Raw genomic sequence first — 12949 nt, forward strand, 5'->3', positions numbered from 1 at the left:
GCAATATAAAGTGAATTATATTAATATTTTAAGCTTTTAACATTTTATATTTTAATTTTCTTAGCCACTTTTGAGAATTCACTAGAATGGACAAGAAATAAAAGGAACACATCATCAATTATAACTGAATTAGTAACTGTGGTTTGATCCAATTTCCTAATCAGGATCTGATACTAATCGCTTATGATCCATCAAGTCAACTCTGATTCCTGATGACAAGCCGCTGCACTTTTCCTGACAGCATTTTCAAAAGTGACTTGCTAGTACTTTATTCCAGGACTGAGAGTCACCAGGCTGTGCATAAGGCAGAATTAGAACTCACAGTCTCACTAATCCAGCACTTTATCTCCCGGATAAAATTGGCTCTGTATCAATATATAACCAAAAATGAAAGGCACTTGTCACTGGTTCTGCAAATTGAGAAAGAACAGCAACTGTTGCTAAAAGAAACACTGCCCCTCCAGCAGAAAAAGAACTGCAAATTCCATCTCCTTAGGATGACTAGAACTTGGTTAAAAAGCTAACCATCTATTCCTAGGTTAGTTACTACTGAAATCGCTAAACCATCTTGTATGAATCAAGACCACATCCAGCCTATGACTTCTTCCCTGGTACTTCCTGAGAATTATCAGTGTACTTAATAGCACTGCATTCCAGAACCCAGGCTTTGGGGAAAATAGAATTGAATAGAAAATAGCATTGAACAGAAGACATGTCTCTCTAAGTGGGGAAGCATCTCAAGTTTTAATCCTAAATAGCGACCATGATCTGCTGCAATATATAATTGTTGCACAAATAACCGTAATGCTACTGTATATTTAGCAAATGGGAAACTGCCAGCAGCCTCAAACAGAATTACCTTTGACTACAAAAGGGGGGAAACCTCTCAAAAATGAAACCAAAAGAAAAAGTTAAGAAAGCCAAATTTCTAGTAAAAATCCTAGAATTTGGCTGGATTTGACTGACATATTCTGCAGAAAACCAGAAATCTAGTAAGTTTCTAACACGAAACTATGAAAATTTAGAAAAGGAAAAGAAACAAAGGAGAAATTGATAGGCAATACATGCAAGGATTGGCTTCTGGTTTTTTCCCCCCTCATTTCTTCACCAGCAGTGGCCATAGTTAGTATCTATAATTTATTCCATGTTACAAGATGTCGTGTGTGTCTGTGTGTGTTTGTTTCTGCTTTCTCTTGGACTAAAACATTGCATATTTCTATATATGTTTGCTTTGGGAGGGACTGTAGAATTTCAGATCTGGGTTACATAACCAGGAGGAAGCAGCTACCCAACTCCCAAGTAGGAATTTTGGGGGGCGGGAATGTATTTCTCCACATCTGCAGCTGGATCCAGCTCATTTTCAAGTGAATCTTTTTTCTTCTAATATTTTTTTTTCCACCATAGCATATTTTAACCCATTCTGTTCATCTTCTGGAAAATTATGCTGTGGACTGGCAGTTGGACAGACAAGTTCAAACCTTTACATAACTTCATCTACCATTCCATTGTCTTGGAGCAGATATTCTGGCAGAAAATGTGCAATGCGATAAGGAGAAAGAAGAGGAAGCATTTGAAAGATATATAACAAAAAAAGGGAAGGGGGAATAAGATCATCTTTAGAAATATTTGAAGCAAAACAAACAAACTAGGAAGGCAGTCAGACATTAAATGATAAAGGAAGGAAATGTATCCTCAGAGAAGACATGGTAATTACCAAGAAGCTGAATTCTTTGTCTCTGTATTTATGGATGCATGTACAGAAGTGGCTAAATCTTAACTTTTAAAAAAGCATGGCAGAAACTAGCAAATTCAATGACCTGCATATTCTAAAAGAAATGAGTATGCCATCCACGTGGACAAATGTAATAAAAAATAAGCAAGCTCAGAGGGCAGATAGATACCTGAGTCTGGACTGACTTTTTTCAAGGAGAAAACAACCAAATAATCTGAACTGCAGTAACAGGAGAAAATATTATAGGACAATTTGAGAGACTACACTGCATAATGATGAGAGATAGTTAAAAACTCAAACATAAAATTTGAGCAATTATATGTAAAGTAACAGGTTAAAGGGCATCCTGCAGATTATAGGTCAATTAGTTTAACATCTATTTTCTGCAAATGGGTACAATTTTTTTTTTTTTTACAAAATGAACCACCTATGCATATGGAGGAATAAGCCTTGTTAAAGAATTGGCAAGGATAAATCCTACTTCATCAACCTATGAAGAGTTTCAACAGGATGGACTGTATAGTGTACCTGGATTTTCAAAAGGCTTTTCACAAAATTCCTTGTCAACAGTTCCTGCCTTTTTAAAAAAACTGACTTTAGAAGAGCAAAGACTACAATAAAATGGACACATTTCTAAATGGAGGATAATGTCTCAAAAGATTTGCGTTTTTAACTCATTCATAACAGTTTTTGATTTAGGGTGAACTATTTAAATTTGTGGATGATACTAAACCATTCAGAGTTGTAAAAAGCAAGAGTATCTGTAAAAAAGAGTTCCAGAAGGGTTTCATTAAACTGGGGAAATGGTTAGCTAAATGGCAAATGCACTTTAATTTACATAATCATAAAATGAAACATGCTGGAGCAAAAAAAAAAACAACCCTAAATTCAGCTTGGCATGCCAAGAAGAGACTGCTTAGAGTTTTTTTACAGGGGTTTTTAAATCAAATTTTAAGGGGAGGGCGGGGGGGGTTTGATACGGATTGCTGAGACAGGCTTGGGGGGGGGGGGAGTCTGCCAGGGCACAGGCCAGAGCTAACTAAGGGGTGCGGGTCGGGAGTGCTGCGAAGGGCTGGGATTCTGGGGGAGACATTAAGCCATTCCATTGGGGGGTCGACGATCTCTACTGTTTGTGGGAGAGGCAGATATGGTGGGGGCCGAGGGCCAAATTATGTTCGGGGGATGCGGGTCCGCTGTTTAAGAGCGATCGCGCATTCCGACCCTCATCATCCTTCTCATACCCCTGGGTGCTCGGGATTACAGGACCCTGGTCTCCGGCTGGTGTCGTTTAACACCAGGTCCATGGTACATAAGGCTCCCCTCATTTATGACCTCATACAAGAGGGTGGAGTGAACCTGGCATGCATTACGGAGACCTGGTTGGGCCATGAGGGGTTGTGTTCCCCTTAGTGAATTATGCCCACCAGGCTTCCGGGCATTTCACCAGCCAAGAGCCCAGGGCAGGGGTGGGGTGATGGTGGTGGTTATTAGGGAAAGTCTCAGACCTCAGGAGGTCACTGTGCCTCAGATAGGCGGGTGTGAGTCCCTTTTTGTGAAATGGGGCCTTGGAGGTCAGGTGGGCCTTTTTGTTACGTACCTGTCTCCCTGCTACGTTTCATCGGCCCTGCCAGAGCTGCTGGATGTGTTAGCTGGATTGGCGGTTGATTTCCCCAGGTTTATGATCCTGGGGGATTTCAATCTGCCTTCCATTGGTGAGACATCTGAGTCAGCTCGGGAGTTCATGGCTTCCATGATGGCTATGGACCTAACTCAGTTAATTCAAGACCCATAATGGGGGACGTACGCTCGACCTGATTTTTGTCTCTGGGCAGTGGATGAATGATCTAGATTTAGGGGATATTTCTATCCAATCCTTGTCATGGTCGGATCATTTCCTCATCAGGCTTGACTTCCATACTGCTACCCCTCACTGCAGGGAGGCGGAACCGACTAGATGGTTCCACCCCAGGCGCCTGATGGACCCTGAAAGGTTCCTGATGGAGCTTGGGACTTTTCCTGAATCCCTTGCTCACAACTTGACCGAAGTCCTAGTGGAAGCCTGGGATAGGGCGACCACTGGGGCTTTGGATCGTGTTGTGCCTTTGCGGCCTCTGACCCGGTGTCGATCCCGGGTAGCTCCCTGGTTTACCGAGGAGCTCCGGGAGATGAAACGCTGGAAAAGACGCCTAGAGAGTGGTTGGAGGGCCAGCCAGTCCGAATCTGATCGAACACTAGTAAGGATTCATATTAAATCCTACTTAGTGGCGATAGAAGCGACAAAACAGCAACATTTTTCTGCTCTTATTGCATCCGCAGATAACTGTCCAGCCGCCCTGTTTAGGGTGACCTGCTCCTTACTTAACCAGGGAGCTGGGAAAGACCCCTTGCAGGGTAGGGCTGAAGAATTTGTTCAGTATCTGCAGGATAAAATCGCTCAGATCCGGACGGGCTTGGACTCTGACTGGGTAGATTCGGGCGAGTCGACGGGGATGAATCTTGTGGAGACCATCTGAGATGAGTTTGATTCTGTGACCCCCAAGGGCATGGACAGGATTATGGGGAGACTCAGTGCTGCCACTTGTGTGCTGGACCCGTGTCCCTCTTGGTTAGTCTTGGCTTCCCGGGAGGTGACTCGAGGCTGGCTCCAGGCGATTACCAACGCTTCTTTGAGAGAGGGGTTCCTTCCCACCGCCTTGAAGGAGGCGGTGGTGAGGCCCCTCCTTAAAAAGCCTTCCCTGGACCCAGCTTCTTTAGCCAACTATCGTCCGGTCTCCAACCTTCGCTTTGTAGCGAAGGTTGTTGAGAATGCGGTAGCACGTCAGCTTCCCCAGTCTCTGGATGAAGCTGTCTACCTGGATCCATTTCAGTCGGGTTTCAGGCCCGAAACAGCACGGAGACGGCATTGGTTGTGTTGATCGATGATCTCTGGTGGGCCCGGGATAGGGGCTGTTCCTCTGTCCTGGTCCTATTAGACCTCTCAGTGGCTTTCGATACCATCGACCATGGTATCCTACTGCGACGACTCGAGGGGTTGGGAGCAGGGGGCACCGTTTTACCGTGGTTCTCCTCCTACCTGTCAGATCGGTCGCAGTTTGTGTTCACTGGAGGGCAGGGATCAACCCCAAGGCGCGTCACTTGTGGGGTGCCCCAGGGGTTGGTTCTCTCACCCCTCCTGTTCAACATATATATGAAACCACTGGGTGAGATCATCTGTGGTTTTGGGGTACGGTATCATCAATATGCTGATGATACCCAACTTTTCATCTTTACCCCAAACCACCCAAATGATGCCTTCGACGTGATGTCCCGATGCCTGGAGGCTGTGCGGATCTGGATGGGGGGGAACAGGGTCAAGCTAAATCCCTCCAAGACGGAATGGCTGTGGTTTCCGTCATCCCAATTTGTGCATCTTGTTCCATCTTTGATGATAGGGGGATAAATTTTAGCCCCCTCAGAGAGGGCCCGCAATCTGGGCCTCCTCCTGGATACGCGGCTTAGTTTAGAAGAACACCTGACGGCCGTGACCAGGGGGGCTTTTTACCAGGTTCGCCTGGTACGTCAGTTGCGCCCCTTTCTGGATCGGGATGCTCTGTGCACAGTCACCCATGACCTCGTCCTTTCTCGCCTGGACTACTGTAAAGCTCTCTACATGGGGCTGCCCTTGAAGAGCACCTGGAAGCTTCAACTGGTCCACAATGCGGCTGCGTGAGTTGTCATGGGGGCACCCAGGTACTCCCATGTTACACCCCTTTTAGGCGGCCTGCACTGGTTGCCGGTTGTCTTCCGGGTGCGATTCAAGGTACTAATTATGCCTTTAAAGCACTCCATGGCTTAGGCCCAGGGTATCTGCGAGACCACCTACTGCCACTGGTAGCCTCCCATCGTCCAGTACGATCCCACAGAATTGGCCTCCTCAGGGTGCCGTCGGCCAGACAGTGTCGACTGGTGACCCCCAGGGGGAGAGCCTTCTCTGTGGGAGCGCCTTCCCTCTGGAATGAGCTGCCCCCGGAGCTTCATATAATCCCCGACCTCCGGTCCTTCCGACGCGCCCTAAAAAGTTGGCTTTTCCAGCAAGCCAGCCTGGCCTGAACAAAACAAATCGAAGTATTGATTATTGTTAATTTTAATTTGAATTATTTTAAAAAAATGTGTCATTGTTAATTTTAATTGGGTTTGGGGATATCCTATTTCATTTCTTTTTAACTTTTGTAGTATGTGTTTCTTTCAATGTTGTACGCCACCCTGAGTCCTTGGGAGAAGGGCGGCACATAAATCGAATAAACCTCAAACCTCAACCTCACATGGATGGAGTCAAAACTTTCTACATTTCTACACTAGAAAAAAACATCTACAGCATAACCTGCATGTCTGGGTACAGTTCTATCACCACAATAAAAAACTGATATAACAAAGCTGGAAAAGATGAAAAGGAATTGTATCAAAAATGATTAGGGGAATCATAACACTTCTCTTCAATAAAAGGGTAGAATGTTTGTTAGTTTTCAATTTAGAAAAAGTTGACCAATGAGGGATGTATTTGAGGTTTACAGTCATGCAGTATGGGAAAAATGGAGAGGGAGAAATTATTTTCCTCTCTTAAAAACATCAGTTCTGGGACCCAAAAAGTTAATTGGAAGATTTAAAACAGAGGAATAGAGACACTTTACACACCACATAATTAATTCTGGGAAGTACATGTCCACAAGATGTGGAAAGAACCATTAATTTGGATCACTTTTTAAAAGGAGATAAAGCGGGAGTGTCCAACCTTGACAACTTTAAAACTTGTGGACTTCAACTCCCAGAATTTCCCAGCCAAGGTTTGATACTCCTGGGGTAGAAGTCCTTCAGGGGCTGATGGTCTTGAAGACTCCATGTTGCCTCCACAGGAGGAACAGCATGCCTCCAGATTGCAAAGGAACAAGGATGGGAGAGGGATATATTTCTGGCTTCTTTCAGAGGGATCTGGTTGGCAGGATGAGAACCAAAAGGGTGAGCTAAAATTATCTTACCCCCACCTCAGCTGTTACAGCTATTCTTCTGTTGTTCTATTCTAGGGAAAAAGTGTTTGCCAGCACTAACGTTCGCCACAAGATACAAGCTAAAGAATGCATTATAAGACATCCACTTAATGCTGGTCCAAAGTATTTGGCTATCATTATTATTCATCTGTTTAAGGAGCAGTACAAAGGTTTTGAGGATAATTATTTGAGGGTGTCAAATTTGCCCATTTTCAAGTAAATGCCAAATTCTGCTAGGTTTCCAGTTGCAGTTTGTTTATATGACAGCAAGATTTCAATTTAGTAAATAAACAAAGGATCACATTTCTATAGTCATGTTATAATGATAACCTCATTGTCACTAAATGAATTTATAGAATTCAATTATCCACACTCCAAATTCCTCCCTGTTGATGTCCCTGAGATTCCTGGAGTTATCTGGCCCCACCACGACTCAATTTTTGCAAAATTATAAGGACATCACAGTGTTCTGCAATATGCCAAATTTCAGTGTCACGTGCTTAAAAGATTTTTCAGATACCAAATTAGTGTGGAGAAATATCCTCTCTAAGGGGGAAAAAATAGAAATAAATCATTTTCTAGTATTGCTTAAAGTTACATTATTGAAGAGCTACTTATACAGATCTTCCAATGGGGAAAAAATGTTCCCAGAACTGCCCCCATTGTTATGTGCTTTTCACTGACTTACTATGACATCTTCAGCAGTTCATTAGTTTCAGGCTTCCATATACCTCTCACCAACTGTTCAAAGTTGGATATTAGACCGCCACCAGCTCCTGTAATTCAATACAAATTATTACATGCTTAAATTGGTTCAAAAGATCTTAGTCACTCAATCCCACTTCTAGTTAGGACAACTGCAAATCCATCACATTACTGTCAGAGGCACAAGATAGGGCCCTTTAAGTTATAGGAAGAAATGAAATGACATATTTTACAGTTATTGAAATTGGATCCTCAAATTGAGACTCTTTAGAAAGTATCCTATTTTGAGATGGAAAAGTTTAATCTTTGTTAGAAAAAAAAAACTGGAAGCAGCAGCTTCACTCTGAAGTCTAGAATCTGTAATGGCCCTATAGGGTAAGAAATGAGCAAGCTTTAAAAGAAGACAGAACTATATCTTACATGGTGCAAATAAGGAGAACTAATTGCTTATAACATGAGACCAATGTGCACAAATTAGGAACTTGAAAGGAAGCTGCAGGAGGACTGAACTTTTCTCAAACCTGTTATAATCCAATAGGCAAGGCAGGTCAACAGGCTATTTTATGTCATGGAGCCCATTCCAATGGATACCATCATGAACACTTTCTTTTCCAGCTTTCATTTTCAATGGGGGAAAAAGTGACTTCACAGTATAAAAACAATCCATCCAGCCCAATTTTGCACCAATGAAGTATAAAATCCTCCCTGTGATAGCTTATCAAATGCAGCTACCAGGCTGGCCTGTATCCTAATGCTACATGTCCCCACTTGGTTAGACAATAATGAGTAGAAATTGCTTCGGACAGGAAGCTTTAGCAGATACGGTATTTGGAGAGCTTTCCTCAATTCCTCTCAGTATGTCAGAAATGGCTAGATATAAAATGAAGAACTTTGAATCTAGTGTGCCCAAATTGTGTACAAAAATTGTTTTTGGAAACATGGTTGTATATCTGACATCAGAGGCCATAAAAACATACATACATACATACATACACACACACACACACACACACACACACACACACACTATCTATATCTATCTATCTATCTATCTATCTATCTATCTATCTATCATCTATCTATCTATCTATCTATCTATACATACATACATACATACATACATACATACATATATAAAATTTTAATTATATCTTCATTTATATGTTATGCTCACTTTTTGTTGCAATTGTTTTAAAGCACTAAACGTTTACTTTTTTAAAATAGCTAAACCCAGGTAGTATGTTCACATACAAGTTAATTTCACACACAATTACTAGGCAGAACTTTCTGCTGAACATTCGGTTTAAATGCAAAGGCATAACAACAGATATGTGAAAAGAATCTCGGCTTTTAAGTTCTTCAACTTATTTATATTGAGATATAAATGTAAATTAAAATGTATATGAAAAAGATAATAAAAAATTAAGAAAATGGGATTTAATCAAATTAAAAGACATAGAGAAACTATCCAACATTAACTGAAAGGAATATGACCATTCGGGGGGGGGGGAGCAAACTGTAAAGCTGGGTTTGAGATAGAGAAAAACTTGTTTCTACAGGTCAGCAATGTTAACCATTGCAGCAGATTTTATCAAAAGGCACCATAAAACTAACACTGCATCTCTAGACATGTTGATGCTTCCTATAAAAGGAATTTATTTCTAATTAGCAAGTTTTAGAGGGCTGAGAAGCCAAAAATAAATAACCCTGAACAGTTTTGTATGAAGTCAGCCTTTCTTCTCCAAATGGTCCCAGACACTCTCCATAAAAGCAAGTAAAGAACAGCTCAAAAATTAGTTTCAGAACAGAGAGGTTTCATGTATTACCTCTGGCCCAACCAACTCCTATCATGATTAGCCAGGCATCTGCAAAGCGTTTATGTGCGTGAACAATTCCACCTGTTATCTTCCACGTTCTTGTCACTTCCTTCATTCCTGCAATCATCAGTCGTATAGGTGGAAAACATAAACAGCGGTAGGCTAGCTCATGTGGGCAGTAAAATATAAGATACCTAAACAATCAGGAGGAAAAGGTTCAGTCTCCCAAAGATGTTTAGAGCAAAAACATGCCAACTCTGCAAGCATGAAACAAATTCTCAACTAAGAAACCTTCTTAAACATAAATGATAAGAAATAATAGATGGTATGAGGCTGCAGGCTGCTTAAATATGTATAGTCGGACTTTCAATAAATTTAATTGTCTTAGGATACTCAGCAAGTTAAACATTCATTTAAGTATTACTGCTCCTTATAGGCTTTTTAAAAATGTTGGCTTTATTTCTTACTACAGAGTGACTTTTCAAATTTTATGTCTGGGGAAATTATACCTAGTCTTCACATACAATATAGATGCCTTTTAAAAACATTAATTATGCTGAATAATTTGAGAATGAATATATGTAAACATACACATCCTACTTACATAACTGCAAGACCACATGACCTTACATGCATGTTCTTAAACATAACACTTCAGCCTAACCCCTGTATAGAAAGAATTATGCCAAATACATCTCCAAGTCACACATGGAGTTTGGGACACAAAATTCAAGTACAAATAAGACAAATGGAGAAAGGACATACAATGCTGAATAACAATTCAGTTGAGAGGGAAAGGAACAGCAATTGGAATCCAATATAGAAAACAAAATATCCATTTTTCAGGTGCTGGAATTCACAAAATTCCTTTTATTCCTTACTGAAAAAGGAGTGAAACTATTTTGTACTAGATTGTAAAACAGTTTACCAAACAAAACAAAGCAAAAAACTTAAGTAAATCTGATAAGTCTACGAGTGAAAAGCATACTAGTTCTAAGGAAAAATTCATGGTTGCTTCAGTTGGGAGAAGCTTCAAGAAATAAAGAAACACCACACATTCTTCAGTTTTTCTCTCAATGCAGAAAGGTTCAGTACATTCAAAATTATAGCAAAATGTTGCAATATCAACTCCTGCCTTTCTAGTATTGAGCTCTGATATGTTTCTTTTAGATGACTTCATGCCATTTCCTCCTGTTTTATATCTCTCCCATCTTCTCCACTAATATTTGTAATCAATAACTTCACTCAGATCTTCTCTGCCTCTACCATACTGTTCTCTGCCAAATCTATACCTTTTTGTTTTGCCCCATTTTGGAATCCATTCTCCTCTAAGTTTGAACTTCCAAATGATCCTGGTATTTGGGCCAACAATAATTCCCTTTTATCCAGGAATAGCATCATCTAATTACATAAACTTTAGATTTTTTTTTTCATTTAAAGCAGGACCCTTTTATGACTTGTGGACTTAAACTTCCACAATTCCTGAGCCAACTCAGGAATCCTGGGAGTTGAAGTCCACAAGTCATATAGCAGTCATAGTTCCCCACTTTTGATTTAAAGCATTAATTGTAAAGATACAACTGAGGCAAGATGCATAAACAAAAAGAAGTAGAGAAAAAAGAAAGAGAAGGAAGATGGTATCAGTTGAGCAAGAAAAAAGCTACCCAACAAGCTACTGACTTTTGGCTCTTTTTCTTCAACTATTATACATTATGGCCAGAAGTTATTTTTTCTTCTCTATTCTCAGTTCCTTTTTCTTTTTTCTTGTGATTTTTAGATTGCAATTTTGAAGGTAGGGCTGCTTTGTAACTATAAGCTGTTGAAAAAAATCTTACAAATACTATATTTCAAATGTCTACCAATCACATCTTTAGTTCAGACACAGATCAACATAAATCCTTCAAATAAATACTCATTTTCAAAGAGTTTCCTACACAGTTTTATGACAATCTGTACTTCTGAAACTGGCAGTATTAATGATTCCAATTCTGCTCTGATTATTAACAAGTATAAACTATACAATGACTTGCAACTCTCTCTCTCACTTAACCAGCTCTGTTCAAGGTCTAATACGGAGTCTCCCCTCCCGTTTTCACCTGCCTATCACAATAACTTTAAAAAATCAGTATTAATGTAGAGTTGCAATCTATACTCCTGTTATAGTTTTTTATTGGAAACTAGCTTTACAGATGGCCTGACATATTCAGTTTTACACTGTGATCTTAAGGAAATTAATATACAAGAACTGTAGATAAAAGAACTATATTTGCTGATTGTGAGGTGAAAGTTCTAAGAATTTACCATTAGATGTCACTTTTGAGTCACGTCATTGAAGAACCTTCAAATGTGGAAGCTTAGGATGGAATTAATATTTTTCACTTGTGCCTTTTAGTGATCTTTCTTGTGCTTTAAAACAGGGGTGGGGAATGATGGCCCTTTTAATGACTTGTGGACTTCAACTCCCACAATTCCTGAGCCAGCCATGCTGGCTCAGGAATTCTGGAAGTTGAAGTCCACAAATCATAAACTACGCATCGTTCCCCACCCCTGCTTTAAAGGAATTGCTCTATGCATGCAGAGAGAACTTGGGAGAAGCATTTGAAACAGCTGCACCAGCCTAGAAAAACACATGGTTCCTTTAACAATGCAAAAAGCTGCCTCTCATGGAGTCCTAAAGCTTTGCATAACTCTGTCTTCTTAAGATAATTACCTATAGGAAGGGAACTAAGACTTTCAACATAATACATAGAAATTAATATTTCAAATATTTATGAAAATCTCTATCTACTTTCTTTTTCTTCTCCTCTTCCTCATGTTCAAGTGATTACCTCAGTCACTTGATGGAATAATATATGCTAACCTTTATTGTCATTTGGTTTGTATACACAATGGCACACATTAAAAATAATTAAAAGGCATCAATTGGCTTCAACAATGTTTATGGAATCCAAATTGGACTGATTTCTCAATCCACACAAAATCGGTCCAAACCAAAAGTTGCTTCATAGGCCATAATTTTCTAGAGATAATTTATGTCAAGGATCAGCAACATAATGAGGTGAAGGGGATTTTTAAAAATTTTTCATTGATGTTAAAGATACCAAAATGAATTATACAATTCATTTTTTAAAATAGTTTATGAAATCTAATGTACTGTGAGATTTTGTAATATTAGTACAACTCATGGAATCTGGATCAATATTTAACATAAAAACTAGAAATTGGGAGATTCTTGAATGCCATCTAGTGGTGCTAGGCTATTGTGCTAGCAAACACTATGCTATTAATCCTCAAGCTATGTAAAAGAAAAAACATTTTATTATTTTCTGTGGCAGCAGGTTAAATCCCATATAAATGAATCAGGCAACCAAAATGTGAAAATTGCTAACATTCAAGTCAAAGAAAATTAATGCATATGAATTTAGAAAAACTGCTTTGTATGAACCTATACTCAACATGAATATTTTTTCCTTGATAATGATTTGCCTGAATAATGGCATTATCTACAATGAATGTTTGTAACAATTGATCATGTATTCCCTTGCTCATTATATATTTATCCAATTTTTAGACAATCGCTGCTTTCTAAACCTGATCACATCAATCAAAAAAAAGAAAAAGACCCTGACATTAGAGATAAAAATTAGGAAATGAGTTTTTCCATGATAAAGGGA

At 39.8% G+C, this 12949-nt stretch overlaps 1 protein-coding gene across 2 annotated transcripts in view; it reads right to left on the minus strand.

Annotated features, from left to right (window-relative positions):
* The window catches only part of TMEM38B (transmembrane protein 38B), a 43485-nt gene that overhangs the window by 11260 nt on the left and 19276 nt on the right, over positions 1–12949 (minus strand). For both annotated transcript variants that reach the window (XM_014060893.2, XM_014060895.2), the window contains exons 3-4: positions 9285–9469; positions 7442–7529 (exon numbers count right to left, since the gene is read on the minus strand). In XM_014060893.2, the coding sequence (XP_013916368.1) occupies positions 7442–7529; positions 9285–9469 (273 nt within the window). The remainder of the gene's footprint in view (positions 1–7441; positions 7530–9284; positions 9470–12949) is intronic.

Source organism: Thamnophis sirtalis, unplaced genomic scaffold (genome assembly GCF_051295495.1).
Source record: "Thamnophis sirtalis isolate CommonGarterSnake01/CBP01778 unplaced genomic scaffold, rThaSir2_p1.2 scaffold_5, whole genome shotgun sequence".
Classification (NCBI taxonomy): Eukaryota; Metazoa; Chordata; class Lepidosauria; order Squamata; family Natricidae; genus Thamnophis; species Thamnophis sirtalis.